We start from the raw sequence: 24,468 nt of genomic DNA on the forward strand, positions 1-24,468 counted from the left end.
ATTTTGAAAAAAATATATATTTTTTACTTTTTGCTATAATATATTCCCCAAAAAAACAAAAACAAAAAAAAGAAACAAATTTCTCAGTTTAGGCCGATATTTATTCTTCTACATATTTTTGGTTAAAAAAAAAAAAAACGCAATAAGCGTATATTGATTGGTTTACGCAAATGTTATCGCGCCTACAAAATAGGAGATAGTTTTATGGCGTTTTTATTTTATTTTTTTATTTATTTTTTTACCAGTAATGGCGGCGATCTGTGATTTTTATCGGGACTGTGGCATTGCGGATCGGATACGTTTTTGGGACCGGTGACATTTATACAGCGATCGGAGTTAAAAAATAGCCACTGATTGCTGTATAAATGTCACTGGCAGGGAAGGAGTTAAAGCGGAGGTCCACCCTAAAGTGGACCTTCCGCTCATCGGAACCCTCCCCCCCTCGGCGCCACAATTGGCACCTTTCAGGGGGGAGGGGGGTGCAGATACCTGTACAGTACAGGTATCTGCACCCACTTCCGGGATAGCTCTCTGCGGAAAGGGGCGTAGATTACGCCCTTTCGCAAGTGCCCGCCCCTTTCCGCAAGTGCCCCGCTGCCTGCTGGGAAACACACAGATCCCAGAGGCAGCGGGGACCGTCCTTATTGCGCAGCGCGACTCGCGCATGCGCAGTAGGGAACCGGGAAATGAAGCCGAAAGGCTCCATTTCCTGATTCCCATACCCAAGATGGCGGCGGCAGGACCCGAGTGACGATCTAGAGATCGGCTTCGGGTGCCGACATCGCGGGCGCGCTGGGCGGGTAAGTGTCATTATTTTAAAAGTCAGCAGCTGCAGTATTTGTAGCTGCTGGCTTTTAAAAAAAAAAAAAAACGCGGAGTCCCGCTTTAACACTAGGGGGGGGGGGGGGGGCGATCAAGGGGTTAAGTGTTCCCTAGGGAGGCGTTTCTAACTGGAGGAGGAGAGAGATCGCCGTTCCTGATCACTAGGAACAGCAGATCTGTCTCTCCTCCCCTGTCAGAACGGGGATCTGTCTGTTTACATTGACAGATCCCCGTTCTGGCTCTCTGGGGAGCGATTGCGGGTGGCCGGCGGAGATCGCGACCGCTGGTCGCACACATCGGGTGCCCCGCCCACAGGCGCCGCCGGCTGCGGCTCTTAAAGGAGCCGTCGTACACCTACAGTGATTTGCAGGAGCGCGCCTCCATATAATAATGGCGGTTGATCGTCAATTGGTTAAAGCGGTATTCATCCCGAAAGCAAACGTTTATTATATTGCAGCTCACCAATTCTTAGATGTGACGGCTGCATTTGTTTTGTTTTTTTTTCTTTTTAGGCTTTCTTTCCTTCCATTTTCACCCGGTGATCCTGCCAGTAAAGGCCGCCCATAAATAGAGCAATTTCCTTTCCTTCAACCGCCGCCCCCCCCCACCCAGAGAACACAGCGCCTATAACAGCCGCTAACAATAAATCGCATTTAAAATCTGGCAGGCTGGTTGTACTCGCTGGATCAAATCCATCAACTTGAGTACATTCAGCCTGCTAATAGACGGTTCAGATCTGCTGGACCGGCCGAGATTCAATCCATATCTGTGGCTGGCTTCAGGCTCCGTTCACACTTGTGTGTGATTTGTCATGCGACTTTGGACACATAAAGTCGCAGGACGAGTCGCATCCCGTGGTTTTCAGTGGCACCCGTTCGGATCTATGCAACTTAAAGTTACAGCGGCTTTGAAAAAAAAAAAAAAAAAAAAAAGGTGCCTGCAATACTGCGGTGCGGCTTTCAATGCGACTTTGATCCATTGAATGTAAAGTCGGATATAATCGCAACCAAAATTTGCACATAAAAGTCGCGTTGGGAACCGCGGGACTGTGCAGACAAACTAATGTGAATTGAGCCACAGTCTGTTTTTTTTTTTTTTCTTTTATTGCTTTTTTAAAGAGCAAGCTCTCCAGCAGAATGTATCAGTTTACAGGGATGGGACAAACCATTTAATACTGACAGGGCTGCTTACAATGATCAGCTTTTATTGTAAAAAAAAAAGAAAAGAAAAATCCTTATCCCAAAAGGAAATAAGAAAAGAACGTTGCTACAGTGAGTGTTGTCACCGGGGGGCTTCTGTTAGAAATCATGGGGGGGGGGGGGGGGGGTCCATACTGCCTCCCAATCCCCACCCCCCTCCCCAGAAAATATTAAATGTCATTTTTGCTAAAAAAAATACACTTAAATCATTATTATATAAATGATTATGACATATTTACCGGCCCCTTCCCCCGCCTCTCGGCTGCCGGCAGGAGAGGAGAGGAGGGACCCCGGAAAGGAGGGGGGGGGGGGTGCTGATGCTAGAACTGATCCCCCTGCAGCGTAACCGGAGGGGTGGAGAAGAGGAGAAGGTGGGAGCGCTGCAGGGGGAGGCAGAAGAGGATTCGTTTCTGCAATAGCCGCAGCCGGTGTCCTGTCGAATACTGCACCCCCCCCCCCCCGGTCGAAAAATGCCTCAGACGGGTCTGCGCATGCGCAGTACCACGCGTCACTCCAGCTGATATGTTGGGCCCAGTACAGGAGGGCTGGCTGTATTGCCTTATCAGCGGCCCTGGTTGTCACCTTAGGACAGGAAGTGTGTTGCTGGCAGGATCATCAGGTTACAACATAAGGATGGAAAGCCTGAAAAAAAAAAAAAGAAAACAAATGCAGCCGTCACATCGGATGGAATCTTTGGCATTTTTTTTGTACACTGTCAGCTCCGTCATGTGACGTTTGCCGCGTAGATCACCTGACAAATCTCTTCTATTCAGTGAGACGTTCTGCCCGCAGCAGAGAGCCCTGCGGGGGTTAATTTTCTTTTTCTTTTGCCCCGCGGGTCGGTGGCGCAGGCGCCGGGGTGACAGCGGATCATTTATGTGCGGCCCGGGTTGCAGCCTGCGCCGCACTGCCAGCATTAAGAACAGCATTGTTTAACCATAAACATCTTAATTAGGAAGCATTTGCATTTTTACGGCACCCTTCCATCATGGCGCGCCGCCGATAATTCTCGCCTCCTGTCACGCCGTCACGCCGCGCCTGCCTGAGTCCCGCTGTGACGGGTTGTATTAGCACCCTGTACACCATGATAATGGATCACCACCGAGACGTCGCTCTGTAGACCTCCCGGGGGGGGGGAGGGGGGGGTTCATCAGAACAGATGAGAGTGTTAGTGAATACGGCCAGAGTGTTAAAGTGTATCTGATCTACACTGTAGATGTGGCGGCTGTATTAGTTTTATTTTTCTTCCTTTATTTTCACCTGGTGATCCTGCCAGTTACACATTTCCTGTCCTAGGAATGCAACGTTCACTCGCTGTGCTGTATCAGGGAGCAGGGTTGCCACCCTAGGACAGGACTACAGGACACCTCCCAGCACTCCTCATCTCCATACAATAGGAGGGAGGTGTTCTGTAGTGCACAGAAGAGAACCTGGAAGTCTGCCGATTTCCCCGCGTCTCTTGCTCACACGCTGCATCACCAGAGGAGCAGGGTTGTCAGTCCAGAGTTTCTCTCTCAATTTGGACTGCAAACACCTCCCTGTCTCCTCATCTCCATCCCATAAGGAGGATGTGTTCTGTAGCTCACAGTCGGTAGCTTTCAATGCGAAAAACCTTGTTTGAGATTTCTGGAAGTGACAAGGGACCAGAATAAAGGGATTATCTGGACTTGCATGGATGACAACTGTGCCGGAATTGCTGGGATAGCCCTGAATCTTGGCCCCTCTGCCCCACTGTCCCGGAATTGCTGGGATAGCCCTGAATCTTGGCCCCTCTGCCCCACTGTCCCGGAATTGCTGGGATAGCCCTGAATCTTGGCCCCTCTGCCCCACTGTCCCGGAATTGCTGGGATAGCCCTGAATCTTGGCCCCTCTGCCCCACTGTCCCGGAATTGCTGGGATAGCCCTGAATCTTGGCCCTCTGTCCCACTGTCCCGGAGTTGCTGGGATAGCCCTGAATCTTGGCCCTCTGCCCCACTATCCCGGAATTGCTGGGATAGCCCTGAATCTTGGCCCTCTGCCCCACTGTCCCGGAATTGCTGGGATAGCCCTGAATCTTGGCCCTCTGTCCCACTTTCCCGGAATCCTTCCATCAACTTTCTATGAGTTCCTCAGCAAGCACAGTAAATCAAACAGGTATTACCTGCAGGGATCAGAGTTGCGAGTTGGCAGTCCCTGTATACTGAGAGGTGGGGTCTGGGCGGGGCCAGCCTGTAAAAAAGGCATGATGGGCAGTCTGTGTATTTTTAGAGATGTTGCCTGGATAGGGGGCATGACTGTCATTCTGCTCATATTTAGAGATAGAGTCTGGATGGGCCAGCCTGTATGTGGGACATGATGTGCAGTCTGCTTATATTTAGAGATGGGGCCTGGGCGGGGCCAGCCTGTAAGGGGCATGACGTGCAGTCTGCTCATATTTAGAGATGGGGTAAGGGCGGGGCCAGCCTGTAAGGTGGGGGGGGCATGATGGGCAGTCTGCTCATATTTAGAGATGGGGTCAGTGTGGGGCCAGCCTGTAAGAGGGGAATGATGGGCAGTCTGCACATATTTAGAGATGGGGTCAGTGCGGGGCCAGCCTGTAAGGGGGGAATGATGGGCAGTCTGCACATATTTAGAGATGAGGTAAGGGCGGGGCCAGACTGTATGTGGTACATGACGTGCAGTCTGCTTATATTTATAGGTGGGGTCTGGGCGGTGCCAGCCTGTAAGGGGGACATGATGTGCAGTCTGCTTTTATTTAGATATGGCTTCTGGGCGGGGCCAGACTGTATGTGGTACATGACGTGCAGTCTGCTTATATTTAAAGATGGGGTCAGTGCGGGGCCAGCCTGTAAGTGGGGAATGATGGGCAGTCTGCTTTTATTTAGATATGGCTTCTGGGCGGGGCCAGCCTGTAAGTGGGTGCAGTGTGTTCATATTTAGAGATGGGGTGTGGGCGGGGCCAGCCTGTAAATGTCTTCTTTTAATAGAGAAACACTTTGTTCTGCACCAAAGTCTGAATCCAGCAGCCTCGAAATATATAACTGACAACCACTTTGGATTATTGGGACCACCACCCGGTATTAGGGGGGCTTTGCTGGGTTTCAGAAGCCTTTCTGTCCAGCATTTCCAGATTGCCATGCGGGGTGTAATGGGGGATATCTGTTGTCTTTTCTGGTCTCGGTCGGTATTCATCGATTGTTTTTGTGTTTCAGGTAAGAAGAAGGTCGCGCTGTTCGACAGCCAGGCCCCGATCTGTCCGATATGTCAGGTGCTACTGCGTCCCGGAGAGTTACAGGAACACATGGAGCAGGAGCTGGAGAAAGTAATGCAGGTCAACTTAAGGTAAGGCGATTATTGGACGATCGATGAAGAGAAATGTCTATGTATTTAGTATCTGCATGGAGTTCAGCCTTCAGGATTACTATTATATTATACATGCTGGGACCTGGTTGGACATCCAACTCCAAAGTCATGGCCATCAACATGGAGCTGTCCCCCCATGGGTACTAACATGGAGCTGTCCCTCCTCCCCAATGGGTATTATTATGTAGTTTCTTCCCCTTGGGTATTAATTTGGAGTAGCCCACCTGCCCGCCCCCCACCTATGGTAAATTAATTTGGAGGGAGTCAGAGGTCATCCCACTTGTATGAGCTGGTTGGACATCTCATTGCAAAAGCATGACCACTAGGATGGAGTTGTCCCCTGTGGCCATTAGAATGGAGTTGCCCCACATGTGCAATAATATGGAGTTGAAACCCATGACCATTAATGTGGAGTTGCCCTTCTTGCCCCGTGGCTAATAATTTTCCCTATGGGCATTATTATGAAGCTGCTGTGCCAATGGGCACTAATTTGGGAGTTGCCCCTCATCCCCCATGGTACATTAATATGGAGAGGGTCAGAGGTCACCTGATCATCCCTCCTATATGAGCTGGTAGGACATTCCCATTCCAAAACTATGACCACTGATATGAAGATGCCCTTGTGGCAATTAATTTGCCTCCCCTCCATCCCTTGGGAAATATTATGGCATTGCATGGCCTATAATATGGTGTTGCCTCCTCTGCTTCCTCCATGGCCATTAAAATGGAGTTGCCCCCCAATAAGCATTAATATTGGGTTGTCTCCCCCCCCATGGGCATTAAAGTGATATTAAAGGTTACATTTCTTTTTTTAAATAGCGAACATCTTATACCTACCGGCTCTGTAATGGTTTTGCACAGACCAGCCCAGATCCTCCTTTTCTTGGGTCCCTCGCTGGAGCTCCTGGCTCCTCCTCTTTTCGGGTCCTTCACTGGAGCTACTGGCTCCTCCTGTTTTCAGGTCCCTTGGTGGAGCTCCTCCTCTTCTCGGGTCCCTCGGTGGAGCTCCTGGCTCCTCCTCTTCTCAGGTCCGTCACTGGAGCACCTGGCTCCTCCTCTTCTCGGGTCCCTCACTGGAGCTCCTGGCTCCTCTTCTCGGGTCCCTCACTGGAGCTCCTGGCTCCTCTTCTCGGGTCCCTCTGGGGAGCTCCTGGTTCCTCAACTTCTTGGGTCCCTCGGTGGAGCTCCTGGCTCCTCCTCTTCTCGGGTCCCTCGGTGGAGCTCCTGGCTCCTCCTCTTCTCGGGTCCCTCACTGGAGCTCCTGGCTCCTCCTCTTCTCGGGCCCCTCGGTGGAGCTCCTGGCTCCTCCTCTTCTTGGGTCCCTCACTGGAGCTCCTGGCTCCTCCTCTTCTCGGGCCCCTCACTGGAGCTCCTGGCTCCTCCTCTTCTCTGGGTCCCTCACTGGAGCTCCTGGCTCCTCCTCTTCTCTGGTCCCTTGGTGGAGCTGCTGGTTCCTCCTCTTCTCGGGTCCCTCACTGGAGCTCCTGGCTCCTCCTCTTCTCGGGTCCCTCACTGGAGCTCCTGGCTCCTCCTCTTCTCGGGTCCCTCACTGGAGCTCCTGGCTCCTCCTCTTCTCGGGTCCCTTGGTGGAGCTCCTGGCTCCTCCTCTTTTCGGGTCCTTCACTGGAGCTACTGGCTCCTCCTGTTTTCAGGTCCCTTGGTGGAGCTCCTCCTCTTCTCGGGTCCCTCGGTGGAGCTCCTGGCTCCTCCTCTTCTCAGGTCCGTCACTGGAGCACCTGGCTCCTCCTCTTCTCGGGTCCCTCACTGGAGCTCCTGGCTCCTCTTCTCGGGTCCCTCACTGGAGCTCCTGGCTCCTCTTCTCGGGTCCCTCTGGGGAGCTCCTGGTTCCTCAACTTCTTGGGTCCCTCGGTGGAGCTCCTGGCTCCTCCTCTTCTCGGGTCCCTCGGTGGAGCTCCTGGCTCCTCCTCTTCTCGGGTCCCTCACTGGAGCTCCTGGCTCCTCCTCTTCTCGGGCCCCTCGGTGGAGCTCCTGGCTCCTCCTCTTCTTGGGTCCCTCACTGGAGCTCCTGGCTCCTCCTCTTCTCGGGCCCCTCACTGGAGCTCCTGGCTCCTCCTCTTCTCTGGGTCCCTCACTGGAGCTCCTGGCTCCTCCTCTTCTCTGGTCCCTTGGTGGAGCTGCTGGTTCCTCCTCTTCTCGGGTCCCTCACTGGAGCTCCTGGCTCCTCCTCTTCTCGGGTCCCTCACTGGAGCTCCTGGCTCCTCCTCTTCTCGGGTCCCTCACTGGAGCTCCTGGCTCCTCCTCTTCTCGGGTCCCTTGGTGGAGCTCCTGGTTCCTCAACTTCTCGGGTCCCTCACTGGAGCTCCTGGCTCCTACCCTGAGTGCCCCCCAAAGCAAGCCGCTTGCTATGGGGGCACTCGTGCGTGCCTGCTCTGTGTGCCCATAAGACACATGGAACGGGGCTCGGCCCCTCGCCCCGCTCTCTCCTGATTGATTCATTGGTTGTGATTGACTCCCGCTGCTATGTCTCAGCCAATGAGGAGGCAGAGACTGGGAAGAGCAGTGGCCTCCATGCACTTTGCAGGATCGGGATTGGTCAAGTATTGGGGGGGGGGGGTGGCTTCATATAGAAGGTTTTTTAGAATGCTCCTTCAACCTTTACAACCACTTTAATATGAAGTTGCCCCCCCCCCCCCCCCCCAATAAGCATTAAAATGGGATTGCCCCTGCCCCCATGGGCGTTGATTTGGAGTTGCCCCTTATTTGGAATTGTGACGGGTCCTCTTTAAGGTTCCGCTCTCAGCCGGTTCCTCCTGCAGCTCAGTGATTGGTCCTCGGAGAATCTCTTAGAAAAGTTGGAGTTACAATGTAACCTTTTTTCTTTCGAGAGGAAATATTGTTTCCTTACGTTTTCCTCTTCATAGAGCTGAGAATTCCCCGACCCGCTACCACCGCAGCTCAGCAAGGGGGCGCTAACCCCGGCCAAACACCGCCATCAATTCATAGAGACTCATGAGAGAGATGCGGAGAGACTCCACTCCGCCAGATAAACATCTACAGGGGCTCCGAAATAAGGAGAAGCAGTTATTTAATAAAAGCCCCACTGAGCCTTCAAATCAGCTAAATATATTCCGGGGGCATCAAAACAGCCCCAGCCTGGGCAGAAAAACCTGTCCCCTGCCAGCAGGCTGCATAGGGCTTCTACTCTGTGTGTGGAAGCAGTAGTCTCTCTACACACTCCCTACTGAATCCAAGCTAGAACTCTCCAATCAATAGAGAGCAAGAGTTTTGTTCATTCCAGAGCGATAGTTCTGATTCAGCAGGTGGGGGGAGGGGCGCTGGACCTCTGCAGAGAGACCACTGCTTCCACACACACACAGCAGGGGCCTTTCTCTGCAGTATGCTGGCCGGGGACAGGCTTTTCTGCTCAGGCTGGGGCTGTAAGGCTTTTTTGTTGTGATGCCCCTGGAACGGATTTAGTTGGTTTTAAGCATTTTTTTTTTTTGCCTTTTGGTATTTCCCTTTTTTTATCACAGATCAGTTTGCGCTTTCCCAAACTTCGCATTACTTTTCATATTACAAAGTTACATTCCTAACGACTTTAAGGGCCCTTTCACACTAATAAACTTTTCCTGCATTTTTACCTCGCAAGAAAAAAAACGCAAGAAAAAAAATGCTTCCCTTTAAATCCTATGGGGGCTCTTCGCACCGCTGCGTTACAGGGGCGGCGCGTTCTGAAAAGTCCTGCGTGCTGCATCTTTCATGTGATTTTGAAAACTGCACAAAAAAAAAACGCAGCTTCCCATGGAACTGAATGAGGAATTGCGGTAAAAACACACCGCCGTTTGCATTTTTGGTGCATTTTGAGTCACATGTCCATTTTTTTTTTTTTTTACAGCTGCAGGCAACCCAAAAACGCACCAGAAACACATTACCGCAATTTTGCTACACCAGGGTGTGGCGGTAAGACGCATGTGGTGCCATTCACGTGTTAACATGCGTTGGGCCGCCCATTCATTGTCAATGTGCGCTCTACAGCGCCTTGAAAAAGTATTCATACCCCTTGAAATTCTCCACATCTTGTCATGTTACAACCAAAAAACGTAAATGTCTTTTATTGGGATTTTATGTGATGGACCAACACAAAGTGTCACATAATTGTGAAGTGGAAGGAAAATGATACAAATAAATATGTGAAAAGTGTGTGTGGGGGGGAGGGGGGGGGGCATTTGTATTCAGCCCCCTTTACTCTGATACCCCAACTAAAATCTAGAAGAACCAATTGCCTTCAGAAGTCACCTAATTAGTAAATAGAATCCACCTGTGTGTCATTTAATCTCAGTATAAATACATCTGTTCTGTGAAGCCCTCAGAGGTTTGTTAGAGAACCTTAGTGAACAAACAGCATCATGAAGGCCAAGGAACACACCAGGCAGGTCAGGGATGAAGTTGTGGAGAAGTATAAAGCAGGGTTGGGTTATAATAAAATCTCCCAAGCTTTGACCATCTCACGGAGCTCTGTTCAATCCATCATCAGAAAATGGAAAGAGTATGGGCACAACCGCAAACCTACCAAGACACGGCCGTCCACCTAAACTGACCGGGCCGGGCAAGGAGAGCATTCATCAGAGAAGAGCCAAGCGGTCCATGGTAACTCTGGAGGAGCTGCAGAGATCCACAGCTCAGGGGGGAGAATCTGTCCACAGGACAACTATTAGTCGTCTCTCCACAAATCTGCCCTTTATGGAAGAGTGACAAGAAGAAAGACATTGGAGAAAGAAAGTCATAAGAAGTCCTGTTTGTAGTTTGTGAGAAGCCATGTGGGGGAGGGGGCAGCAAACATGTGGAAGAAGGTGATCTGGTCAGAGGAGACCAAAATTCTACTTTATGGCCTAAAAGAAAAACTCTATGTGTGGGGAAAACTAACACTGCCCATCCCCCCGAACACACCATCCCCACCGTGAGACATGGTGGTGGCAGCATCATGTGGTGGGGATGGTTTTCTTCAGCAGGGACAGGGAAGCTGGTGAGAGTTGATGGGAAGATGGATGGAGACAAATACAGGACAATCTTAGAAGAAAACCTGTTAGAGTCGGCAGAAGACTTGAGACCGGGGCGGAGGTTCCCCTTCCAGCAGGACAACGACCCGAAACATCCAGCCAGAGCTACAATGGAATGGTTTACATAAAAGCATATCCATGTGTTAGAATGGCCCAGTCACAGTCCAGACCTAAATCCCATTGAGAATCTGTGGCCAGACTTGGAAATTGCCGATCACAGACGCTCTCCATCCAATCTGACAGAGCTTGAGATATTTTACAAAGAAGAAGAATGGGCAGAAATGTCCTCTCTAGATGGGCAAAGCTGGTAGAGACACCCCCAAAAAGACTTGTAGAGAAAGGGGGTTCTACAAAGTATTGACTCCGGGGGGCGCCATACAAATACCCCTCCCCCACACTTTTCACAGATTTATTTGTATCATTTATCATTTTCCTTTCACTTCCCATCTGTGCATTGCACTACCAGGGTGCATTGTGGGCTTAATGCAGCGTCTGACGCGTTTTGCACCCCTCCGAAAGTACTAAGAAGGATAGAAAGAAGGCGGGTTCTAAATGTTGATAGGTGATACTATGCTATACTATGTAATCAGTATACAGCGTACAGTGTATATATATATCGTTTTTTTCTTCTTGCTGCGATCGCAGTCTTTGCCTTTGTGATGCAGGTTGGGGGGTCCAGGTTTCTAGCGCAGATCCTTCCTTCCTTCTCACCCCGATGACACCTCATACGATGGCGGCGGACGGAATGGGCGTAATTGATGGTATCATTTGGGTCCCTTCCAACCTAATAAAGAGCCGCTGCAAATTAGCGCGGTGGCTTAAATGAAGAGAAGCAATTAGCGCCGCCAGGAAAAGCCATCAAGGAAGTGAAGGGGGCCTCGCGTGCGAGCCGCCGCGGGAATGGACGGGACGGCGGCGGAGCTCGGTCGGGGGGAGGGGAGGGTGCGCCTGGGGTTTAATGGGAAACAGGGCAAGGTGTAAATCACACACCTGACAGGCCGCCATTGTCACCCCGCTGACAGATGAGGAAGGATGGGGTGAGCCCGGCCGTTAAAGGGGGGGGGACCGGCTCTCTTGGAGCGGCGCGGGAGGGGGGGGGGAGGGGGGGCCTCACCGCCATCGAAGGAAGAATAAGAAGTCTCTATTAATTATTAAATAACGACCCCGGCCGCGCGGTGATAGATAACATCCAATCTGTGCAAGGCATCCCGGCAATTCAAGCTAATCTGCGGCAAAGGCCAAAGCTCTTTGTCACCCTTATGGGGCCATTTGAAGTCGTCCTCTCCGGGGCCCCCTAATGCCGCCATTGGAGGTGGGGGACCCCCTTCACACCTCTGCAGCTTCCATCTGTAGTGTGGGGGAGGAGCGCCAATCGCTGTTCAGAATTATCATTTCATCTTCAAATCTATTGATAAAGATGACATTTTTTTTTTTAAATATAGTTTATGACATGAAATGCGGCAGAGAAATCGCCAATTATCGGGTCATCTGACGCTTTTCCAACTCGAATCATAAACAAAACCTGAGCTGCTGATAGGGGGGGGTGGGGCCTGCCCTCCTGTACTGGGCTCTGACCCCATTAGTCCAGTAGGGGGGGCCCATGAGTGGAGAGGGGAATTTGTATTTTCCATTGGGCTCAGGCAGAGTATTACCATAGGTCATGGCTCCCATCAGTCTCCTGACACCTGAATTCTGTACAATACATACTCCTGACACCTGCGCTCTGTAGGTTACATACACCTGAACCTGCACTCTCTGCAATACATAATCCTGACACCTGCGCTCTGTATAATACATACTCCTGATACCTATATACACTTGAACCTGCACTCTGTGGTACATACTCCTGACACCTGCATGCTGTACAATACATACTTTTTTATTTTTCATTGGGCTCAGGCAGAGTATTACCATGGGCCATGGCTCCCAGCAGTCTCCTGACACCCGAATTCTGTATAATACATATACGCCTGACACCTGTGCTCTGTATGTTACATATACCTGAACCTGCACGCTCTGCAATACATAATTCTGACACCCGCACTCTGTTTAATAGATACTCCTGACACCTGCATGCTGAACAATACATACTCCTGACACCTACACTCTGTATAATAGATACTCCTGATACCTGCACTCTGTATAATAGATACTCCTGACACCTGAGCTCTGTAGGTTACATACACCTGAACCTGCACTCTGTGGTACATAATCCTGACACCTGCACTCTGTTTAATAGATACTCCTGACACCTGCATGCTGAACAATACATACTCCTGACACCTACACTCTGTATAATAGATACTCCTGATACCTGCACTCTGTATAATAGATACTCCTGACACCTGAGCTCTGTAGGTTACATACACCTGAACCTGCACTCTGTGGTACATAATCCTGACACCTGCGCTCTGTATAATACATACTCCTGATACCTACATACACTTGAACCTGCACTCTGTGGTACATACTCCTGACACCTGCATGCTGTACAATACATACTTTTTTATTTTTCATTGGGCTCAGGCAGAGTATTACCATAGGCCATGGCTCCCAGCAGTCTCCTGACACCCGAATTCTGTATAATACATACGCCTGACACCTGTGCTCTGTATGTTACATGCACATGAACCTGCACTCGCTGCAGTACATAATTGTGACACCTGCGCTCTCTTTTATAGCTTCTCCTGACAGCTGAATTCTGTACAATACATACTCCTGACACCTGCACTCTGTATGTTACATACACCTGAACCTGCACCCTCTTCAATACATAATCCTGACACCTGCATGCTCTATAGTATATACTCCTTGACACCTGCACTCTGTACAATACATACTCCTGACCACTGCACTTTGTATGGTACATAATCCTAACACCAGCACTTTTACTCCGGACCCCTGCACTCTGTACAATACATACCTCTGACCCCTGCACTCTGTATAATACATACCTCTGACCCCTGCACTCTGCATGTGGGCAACATTTTTTAGCCCTACCCACTGTTGGCATTCTTTTGTCACACCCACAGTTCACCGCAGCGCGCTGGACGCTGTTCATGGGGCCCCTCTCAGGTAGGCTGTACTGGGCCCCGTAGACAGTCTCACTTCTAAGCGCTGATTGCGATCGTCACAAAATAATTGCAAAGTGTGAAATGGAAGTGAAGAGAGGAGTGACGCTCTGCGGTTGGTTTTATCTCGGCGGCGGGATCGCTCTGGTCGGATTCGGTCTGCGGGGCAATAGTGACACTCTGAGATCGGAGTCACCCGGCTCCCTCCAGCGCATGTCCCGGCTAATAACCGGATAAAACATTCATGACATGATTTCAGGATCCAGCAAAGTCGCGGGAAGTCATTGTTAATTATTGATCCTTCCAGACTTCCATCCCCCGGCTGAGGCGCCCCCAAATCTATTCCTAATCCTGATTACATTATGGGGGGGGGGCGGGGGAGGGTAAAGCGGAAGGCTTGGTGATTGCTGTCTGCACACTCCACTGATCTTCTTTTGGTTTTATTGATAACAATGAAAGATTTCCATCCCATCCCCCATTGTCATCGCCACGAGCGCCGTCCCATATAAGGCGCAAGACGCTGGTTGGGCGTGTATGTGGTATATAAAGAATGCGAAAGCTTCATTTTTCTGCATCCACAGTGAAACCCCCGAAACTGGGATGATGGGCATAACGGCCATGATAAAATTACAATCAGAAGCCCCCCCTTCATGTCAGAGTACCCCCTATATATGAGAGCCCCCCCACCACATCAGAGTACCCCCTATATATGAGAGCCCCCCACCACATCAGAGTACCCCCTATATATGAGGGTCCCCCCCACCACTTCAGAGTACCCTCTATATGTGAAAGCCCCCCAACACCACATCAGAGTACCCCCTATATACGAGGGTCCCCCCACACCACATCAGAGTACCCCCTATATATGAGAGCCCCCCACCACATCAGAGTACCCCCTATATATGAGAGCTCCCCCACCACATCAGAGTACCCCCTATATGTGAGAGCCCCCCCACCACATCAGAGTACCCCCTATATATGAGAGCTCCCCCACCACATCAGAGTACCCCCTATATTTGAGAGCCCCCACCACAAAAGAGTACCCCCTATATATGAAAGCCCCGCCACCACATCAGAGTACCCCTATATATGAGAGCCCCCCACCACAAAAGAGTACCCCCTATATATGAGAGCCCCCCACCACATAAGAGTACCCCCTATATGTGAGAGCCCCTCACCACAAAAGAGTACCCCCTATATATGAGAGCCCCCACCACATCAGAGTACCCCCTATATATGAGAGCCCCCCACCACATCAGAGTACCCCTATATATGAGAGCCCCCCACCACAAAAGAGTACCCCCTATATATGAGAGCCCCCCACCACATCAGAGTACCCCCTATATATGAGAGCCCCCCACCACATCAGAGTACCCCTATATATGTGAGACCCCCCCCACATCAGAGTACCCCTATATATGAGAGCCCCCCTACTACCACATCAGAGTACCCCCTATATGTAAGAGCCCCCCACATCAGAGTACCCCCTATATATGAGAACCTCCTCACCAGATCAGAGCACCCCCTATATGTGAGAGCCCCCCACCACCACATCAGAGTACCCCCTATATGTGAGAGCCCCCCAGCACCACATCAGAGTACCCCCATATATGAGGGTCACCCCCACCACATCAGAGTACCCTCTATATGTGAGAGCCCCCCACCACATCAGAGTACCCTCTATATGTGAGAGCCCCCCACCACATCAGAGTACCCCCTATATATGAGGGTCCCCCCACCGCATCAGAGAACCCCCTATATGTGAGAGCCCCCCCACCACCACATTCGAACAAATTTTCTTTTCAAAATCAGAAAGTTCTTTTTTTTTGTGATCCGATGACGCCATCATTGATTTTCGAAAGCCTTAAATTTCACCTCCATGTTGCTACAGAAAATAATTTTCGTGGCCGGGAATCTTCTTTTCTCTCCGTAAATTTTATTTTTCTTATTAAATTTCTCGCACGATTCTCCCATCATTGATTAGAAGATCATTCAAAAAATTTCCAACGATTCCTCAAATTTGATTAGATACGATTTTCGAAAAAAGAAAATTCATTCGAAATTCGAACCGCGTACAGCCGGCATTAAATAGGCAGGACTGACGAGCAGGATCATCAACAGGTGAGTAACTGTGGAGAGAGATAGGAGCTGGCAATTAGCCGACAGCTGAGCGGCCAGCTCAGAGAAGCGAGGGCTGAGCCCGGCCCTGACACCTTGTAGGTTTGGATTTAATTAAATGTTGGTATGGTTTTTTGTTTTTTTTGGATAGGCCTACCCTTGTCTGTTAAGATATAGCGGTCCTGAGGAAGCAGATTGCGAAACCCGTCAACCTCTTGCCAGAACAGTAGAAGCCAACATAGCCTGGCCAACGGCTTGTATTTATACATGAGCTTTACGCTCTTAACGGTTCCATTTGTTATTTTAACAAATTTTGTAATAAATCGTTTTTTAATATCATTTCGGTTGCCGCGTCTCTTTCTGATACCGATAAAGTCCGTAAAATTGCGCCTTTTTTTTTTGTTTGTTTGTTTCTAAAATTATGGCCGGCAGTCCTCAGGCGTATTATTATTCGGCTTCTGGAAGAACAAATTTAGTTGAATTTTTTTCCTGTTCTGGAATGGGAAGAGGGAAGTGGTACTGAGCCGGCCGATGAGAGAGCGAGAAGAGGGTGGGGGGAGGGGAAGGAGGGGGGGAAGTGAAGGACGCCGGGAACGCAGCATGCAAATTTAATTTCAGAATCAGGGACTTTCTCTCCGAAGAGGTTTGTCGCCTTTGAGCCCTTCTCCTCGTTACATATGTAGCAGCCTCATTGAACCTGACATGTCAAATTCAAGCCATTTGTGCAAAATCTCCCTTTAATAATACCGTTTCATTTCCCTCAAATGAGACTTGAATGCATGTAAAATGGAAGTGGATATTTAAACTGTAACATTAGGCAGATGTGTTAGCCAGGGGGCCCTGCGAATATATGAGATTCTCCAGTGCTTAACAGGTTGTAACTGCACTGCTTTTCCAATATGTCACCCCGGCGCCGCCACCGCCACAGCGCTCTCACTTTAAGCCAAAAATGTAAATTGAAAAAAAAAAAAAAAAAAAGAAGGAAATTCACCGAATGATTTTCTTTAACCCTTTATTAGAGAATTGGAAATGTCGGAGCGCACAAATCACCGTATTATTTCGGTTACGTGACGGTTTCCAAATTTAATAAGGAAAAATGTTACAAACATTAACCGAGGATGAGCGCTGAGAAATCACTCCGGACGTCTCCCGCATTTCTCTCTTCTGCTTCAAAATTGAAAAAGTTTTACATTTTGGATGTGAAAAATTAAAAAAAAAGAAAAAAGAAAAAGTCCAGAGCGACTCTCATGGCGGTAAATGTAGAGGTGCGATTATTCCGGAGGACAGGCGTCATTGTGTAGATTTGTGTGTCCGCGGTGACCCCCCCCCAGATAATATCAGTCTTATCAGTCTGCTTCTTTTTTTTTTTATTATATATTTTTATTCTTTCAGGGCCAGTTCACACCACGTGCAGTCCAGTGCGTCTTTTTATTGTTCTGCATCAAAAACGCATTGGGAAGTAGGTTATGTGGTGTTCAATGGCATAGATCACACCAAGTGCGGTCAGTTCCAGGTCCAGAAAAAAAAAAAAAAAAAAAGTAGAACATGCTGCATTTTTCCTGCACTGGACTGTACTGGAACGCTGTAAAATGCACCAAAAACGCACTGGAACGCACCTAAAACGCACTGGAACGCACATGTCCTTATATAGGGCCAGTTCACACCATAGAAACACAGTCCGGATACGTTCCAGGTGCTTTTCTGCATGTGTGTTTTTGACGCGTTCCAGTGCGTTGTTTAAGCGTTCCAGTGCGTTTTTGATGCAGTCCAGTGCTTCCCCCCCCACCTCTTTTTTCTTAACCTTAAATAAGGACAAGTGTGTTGCAGTGCGTTTTTGGTGCATTTAGGTGCGTTCCGGAGTGTTTTTTATGCGCTTTACTGCGTTCCAGTACAGTCCAGTGCAGAAAAAATGCAGCATGTTCTCCTTTTTTTTTTTCTGGAACTGGAACGCACTGGAACTGACCGCACTGGTGTGAACTATGCCATTGAAAGCCATATAACCTACTTCCCATGCGTTTTTGATGCAGAAAAAAAAAACCCACACTGGACTGCATGTGGTGTGAACTGGCCCTTAAAGCGGAGTTCCACCCAAAAAATGAAACTTCTGCTGATCTGGTTCCTTCCTCCCCTTCCGGTGTCACATTTTGAACTTTTCAGGGGGGGGGAGAAGATACTTGTCTAATACAGGTATTTTCTCCCACTTCCAGCGAAAGAGCGCCGCAGAACTACGCCATGTCCAGCCCCTCCTCCTTCACCCCCCCCCCCCCCCCCACTGTCTTCTGGGAGACACACAGGTCCCAGAAGACAGCAGGGACCATTCAGTAGTAAAGTAGCAGTAGGAAACCAGGCTGTGAAGCCGCAAGGCTTCACTTCCTGATTCCCTTACTGAAGATGGCGACGCCTCCTCCCGGGAGCCGAGGGTCGGGGCGGCTTCGGGTGAGGACATCGCGGGCACCCTAGACAGGTAAGTGTCATTATTTTAAAAAGTCAGCAGCTGCAGTATTTGTAGCTGATGACTATAAAACAAAAAGTTTTTGGCGGAACTCCGCTTTAAGGTAAAGAAAAAAGAGGGGGGGGGGGGGGGGAAGCACTGAAACGCATCAAAAATGTGCATGCAGAAAGGCATCCAGAATGCGTTTCTATGGCCCTCAATGATTTTTATTCATTTCAAAGGAAGCGATACAAATCCTGCATTGCAAATCCTGCAACGCATCAATAATTGAATCATTTCCCTTTGGGATTAATAAAGTTTTCTGAATCTGATCAATCGTCTGACAATCGGCAACAAATACTAAAAGGCAATGGTGACACCCCCACCTTGTAAGACCCTTTGAGGCTCCACTAACCAATCAGGACCCTTTTATAGATTTCATTGATACATTGATACTTTGTTTCTTTCCCATCCAACAGATTGAAATTTCATTTTTTTAACTGTTGCAATTTTTCCCCCGATAAAACAATGTATCGCATCTTCCATTCTCTGAGTATAAAGATCCTCTCCACTAAGTCCCTATACCTTTAAATTCTGACTTCCTACAAAAAAGTCGTGGCTTAGCACCACCCCCTCCTCACTATTGGTGGGTCCTCTGTTCCTGCGGATAACTTCACTTGTAATCTAGATCATCCAAAAAAGTCCTTAAACCTTCAAATTTTGACTTTTTAGATAAAGTCGTGGCTTGGCACCGCCCCTTTCTGGCTATTGGTGGGTCCTGTGTTCCTGTAAGATATCTTCACTTTCTATTCTGGGTCACCCCAAAAAGTCCCTAAAACTTCAAATTTTGACTTTTTAGATAAAGTCAAGGTTTGGCACCTCCCCCTCCTGACTATTGGTGGGTCCTGTGGATAACTTCACTTCTATTCTAGATCGTCCAAAAAAGTCCCTAAACCTTCCAATCCTGACTTCTCAGATAAAGTCAAGTCTTGGCACCGCCCCCTGCTGACGATTGGTGGACCCTGTGTTCCTGTGTATGACTTCACTTCTATTCTAAATCATCCCAGAAAGTCCCTAAACCTTCAAATCTTGACTTCTTGGATAAAGTCGTGGCTTAGCACCGCCCCCTCCTGACTATTGGTGGTTCCTGTGGATAACTTCGCTTGTATTCTAGATCATCCAAAAAAGTCCAGAAACCTTCCAATCCTGACTTCTCAGATAAAGTCAAGGATTGGCACCGCCCCCTCCTGGCTATTGGTGGGTAAGGTGGCCTCTTATTGAATTCACCATAATGCAGGCACGAGGCAGTCCCCTCCCCCCCCCCCCCCTATAGGGGTAAAGTAAAGGAGAACCAGGCCAGGAGGTGTCCATGGATTCCTCGTATCACGCTCTCTTCCATTTTTTTTCCTTGATGATTAAAAGTATAAAAAGATGATGATTGTGCCGAAGACCTCTGAGGAGGAATATTTATCCTCGCCCCCGGCCACCGCCATACCTCAAAGAAGCAGCCAACGCATGTCAGCCGACAAACTGCGAGCGGAAAGTGCTGCCGAAGGTTCTTGGCACGCGTTCCGGACTGAGAGTGGCAAAAGGAAGCACCTGACAGAGGCGGTGTGAGAAGACTTGGCTCGGGACCCCTCCGGCCCATGAATCTTCCCTCTCCGGCACGAGGAGCTGGAAGGAAACCCGCGTCCACTGACCGGGTCAGAGCGCCATTAAAGAGGACCCGTCCACCGCTCAGGATGGAGGCTTCACCGCCGCTGGGGAGACCGGAGATCGGGATTATCTATAGAAATACCAATAATAAGAATCATCATCCTAATAATAATAATCATCATCATCATCGTAATAATAATAATAATAATAATAATAATAATCATCATCATCATCGTAATAATAATAATCATTATCGTAATAATAATAATCATCATGATAATAATCATTGTAGGCGTAATAATAATCATAATAATAATAATAATCATCATCATCATCCTAATAATAATAATCATCATCATCATCATCGTCATAATAATAATAATAATAATAATAATAATCATCATCATTGTAGTAATAATAATAATAATCATTATCGTAATAATAATAATCGTAATAATAATAATCATAATAATAATAATAATAATAATAATCATCGTAATAATAATAATCATCATCATCGTAATAATAATAATCATTGTAGTCGTAATAATAATCATAATAATAATAATCATCATCATCATTGTAGTAATAATAATAATAATCATTATCATAATAATAATAATCATCATGATAATAATCATAATAATAATAATAATCATTGTAATAATAATAATCATCATCATTGTAGTAATAATAATAATAATCATTATCATAATAATAATAATCATCATGATAATAATCATAATAATAATAATAATCATCGTAATAATAATAATAATAATAATCATTGTAATAATAATAATAATCATTATCGTAATAATAATAATCATCATGATAATAATCATTGTTGTCGTAATAATAATCATAATAATAATAATAATCATCATCATAATAATAATCATAATAATAATCATCATTATCGTAATAATAATAATCATCATCATCATCGTAATAAGAAGAATAAAAATAAGAATAATCATCTTGATTGTAATAATAGTAATAATAATAATAATAATTATATTAATCTTAATAATAGTAATAATAATCTTAAAAATTAATAACAACAAAAAATAAGAATAATCATCTTCATAATAGTAATAATAATAATAACCATAATAATCATAATAATATTATTAATAATAATTACAAAAATAATAATCATCATCATCACAGTAATAATAATAATCATAATAATAGTAATAATATTAAAAATAATAATAGTAATAATAATATTATTATGCAGAGATTTGATTGGGGCAAACTGGGTGGACTTTATGGCTCCTTTAGCAGCTCTTTGGTTGACTTGTTGTTGGGAATTCACTCTAAAATGTGGACCAGCCTTGTATATGACAGGCCCTCTTCAGTGGGGGAGGAGCCAGGGGGGGATGCATTCTGGGAAACTTTATTCAAGCCTCTATAATGAGTGTCTCTTGTAGGCGGTATACGGCTCCGGTCACACTTGTGCGAATTATCATGCGTCTGTGGACACATAAGTCGCATGACAATTCACAGCCCATTGACTTCATTGGCGCCCGTTCTCATCTATGTGACCTTAAAGGTTCCCGCACTGCTTGGATGCGACTTTCTTGCGACTTGAGTCCCACAGAGTGTAAAGTCGCCTGAAAGTCGCAGCACAGTCGCACTTTTGAAGTCGCACTAGTGTAAACCGTGCGCCCATTTTATTGTGCCTTTATAACCCGAAATCTCCTGATATTATTGATATTATTATTCCCCGTCCGGGGAAGAACTATATTACTTAGTACAATAATATTACATATTATAACAATTAACAATATAACATTTAAATAACAATTAGCAAAATATAACGTACAAACATATAATAATAATAATAAAAAAAATTATCAATATATAATAAAATACAATAATATAATTATAATTGAAACTGATAATTGTTTTAAATGATAACAATACCATGAACAATCTGTACCCCATTGTCATATACTATAGGGGGGGGGGGGGGGGGGTGATTGTAGAATAAAGCCGGAGTTCTGCCTGGTGATCGCAGTGCTCTGTGCTGCCATCTTGTGGATAAAGTTATAGCAGGTGAGTTTTGTCTATGGAACTTTTTGTTCTCTTGTTTAGATTCTATCGTGTGACTAGAATCTGAGAATGATAGAAAACATCCATAGAGTCATAGAATATTCCATCCGGTCCACTCATAGAATATTCCATCCGGTCCACTCATAGAATAGGCCCAGTACAGGAGGGTCAGCTCTACCGCCCCCAGCAGCCCAGATACCTCCAGTACATTATTACCAAATACACCAACCAGCACTAAAGTGTTATTTACCTTCAGTGCCAGCGCCATCCATCTACCGCTTCAGACATGCGTCCCCCCCTGGTGGCTCGGCTGATACATACTGCACAGACATGGTCCACCCTTGTTCAAATTGGGGAGCAGATCCCAGAGCAGGGGGGCTATAGACAAGTAGTGGCTGCAAAAAGGCATCAGGAGATCAGCAGCACTGAGCTGGAACAAATGAGGGAAGAATGTAATGACTGTTTATGAACGCAGGAGGAATCCTGTGCCCTCTCTCTCCCCAGGAGGAAGCATGTGCCCCCCCTCTCTCCCCAGTAGAAAGCCTGTGCCCCCCCGGATGGAAGCCTGTGCCCCCATCTCTCCCCAGTAGAAAGCCTGTGCCCCCCTGAGTGGAAGCCTGCGCCCCCTCTCTCTCCCCAGTAGAAAGCCTGTGCCCCCCCGAGTGGAAGCCGGTGCCCCCCCTTTCTCCCCAGTAGAAAGCCTGTGCCCCCCGAGTGGAAGCCTGTGCCCCCCCTCTCTTCCCAGTAGGAAGCCTGTGCCCCCCTCTCTCCCCAGTAGAAAGCCTGTGCCCCCCCCAGGTGGAAGCCTGTGCCCCCCTCTCTCCCCAGGAGGAAGCCTGTGCCCCCCTCTCTCTCCCCAGTAGAGAGCCTGTGCCCCCCTCTCTTGCCAGGAGGAATCCTGTGCCTCCCCTCCCCAGAAGCAATCCTGTGCCCCCCCTCCCCAGGAGACATCCTGTGCCCCCCCCCTCTCGCCAGGAGACATCCTGTGCCCCCCTCTCCCCTGGAGGAAGACTGTGCCCCCTCCTGTGATATCCCCCCTCCCTCCCCTTTTATGTCAAAGTGACAGGGGGGGCTGACTGCTTGTAAAATGCCCCCCTGGCACATGCTGACAGCGAGGATCTGCACAGCAAGTTAAAAACCCGACCTGATCGATACCGTCCGCCCCGAACAGTCGATATTTTTTTATCTGTCTTCAGCCCAAGTCCCGCAGATGACATCTCCCCCCCCCCCCCCCCATCCCCCCACCGCCACCGCTCTTCCGCCAGCAATGACACTCAAGGGCGTGAGCCCCCCGGCCACCGGCCATCTCATTTTATACAAATTCACGTCTTCGGGGGAAGGGAAGGAAAGTTGACTGGCTTGGCCTTTCCTTAATAAGATCTTTATGATTTATATCAATTTTTAATTGAAAAAATTTGCGAATTAATTGATTTTTGGGACTTGCCAATTAAGGCTGTAATTGGGCGCGTGATAAATTCAGCAGCCGACCCCTTTTCCGTGGCTCCCTCCCCCTCCCCCCCGTGCGGTGCGGCGGGGATGACGGCTGATGTGCTGGCAGGAGGGGGGGGGCAGGGAGGTGGTGGAAAGGCCACCAGTTCTCTCCGTTATAATTTAGCAGTAGAGGACGGGAAAGTTAATAAGGACAGCGGGGGGGGGGGGGGGGGGGGCAGGCACGGCGGCGTTGTGGGGGGGGGGGGCCGGCATAAATTAGACGCAAAGCCAAGTTTGTTAACTCTTCCTCTGCTGAAGATGCCCCCCCCCCCCATCATATGGAAAGGCAACTGAACTGAAATGGCCTACTCTGAATTGACCGCACGCTGTGAGCTTCTCACCCTGTGCATTAGAAGCTGCAGCAAGTCAGATAGAGCCCCGCCTCCTTTCCTGGCTGCAGGACGTCCAGCATCATCTAGCTCCTTCCTCCCCAGCCTGAATGTCCCTGGCCCCGCCCCTTTTATTCATTGGATTTCAGCTCTGTCAATCATGGATGCTCAGAATCACAGGTGGGCGTTACCTAGGAAGGTCTGCATGCAAATGAAGTCTGTCCGGGAACACCCATCAAGGCATTAGTGCAACCCACCAAGCTCCACCCACAGCTGAAAATCCACATTTAGGTCTCAAAATCTTATTTCAGGAATGTGCAGGGTCCTAAAATTCAGATCCTTTTCCATGAACCTGTCAGTGACTTCACCAGCGGAATACACCCCTGACATAATATACAGCCAGGGCCGGGACAAGTGGTGGGCAGGAGGGGCGGATGCCCTGGGTGCAATGGTTTCCTGTAGGGATGGGGGGCCGCCCTCATCTTTGCCCTGGGCGCCCTCTACTCCCCCAGTAATCAGACTGTACATTGTAACTTTGTGGCAAATCACAGGGTGAGAGGTCGGCAGCAGGGGCTGATCTGTGTCAGACATTTGTGAACACAGCCAAGGCACCAGAATTTACATGATTGTATCATCTCTGAGCTGCCATCTCAGTTTGGGTGAGGGGACAGGTATAGGGGCAGGTGTGGAGGGTAGGTGGGCAGGCAGGTGGAGGGACAGGTAGGGGGTCAGGTGGGGGGGCAGGTGTGGAGGGCAGGTGGGGGGACAGGTGTGGAGGGAAGGTGGAGGGACAGGTAGCGGGGCAAGTGAAGGGAGCAGGTGGGGAAAAGGTGTGGGGGACAGGTAGCAGGACAGGTGGGGGGGCAGATGGGGGGAACCGGTGTGGAGGGCAGGTGGGGGGTCAGGTAGCGGGACAGGTGGGGTGGCAGG

The 24,468-nt window shown here is 48.4% G+C and overlaps 1 protein-coding gene across 1 annotated transcript in view; it reads left to right on the forward strand.

The window, feature by feature from the left end:
- The window catches only part of LOC143973790 (E3 ubiquitin-protein ligase Rnf220-like), a 247,971-nt gene that overhangs the window by 197,510 nt on the left and 25,993 nt on the right, over nt 1–24,468 (forward strand). Inside the window, exon 3 of the mRNA XM_077474644.1 lies at nt 5,213–5,342. Within this exon, the coding sequence (XP_077330770.1) occupies nt 5,213–5,342 (130 nt within the window). The remainder of the gene's footprint in view (nt 1–5,212; nt 5,343–24,468) is intronic.

This window comes from Lithobates pipiens, unplaced genomic scaffold (genome assembly GCF_037356315.1).
Source record: "Lithobates pipiens isolate NorthernLeopardFrog02 unplaced genomic scaffold, aLitPip1_a1.2 Scaffold_116, whole genome shotgun sequence".
NCBI lineage: Eukaryota > Metazoa > Chordata > Amphibia > Anura > Ranidae > Lithobates > Lithobates pipiens.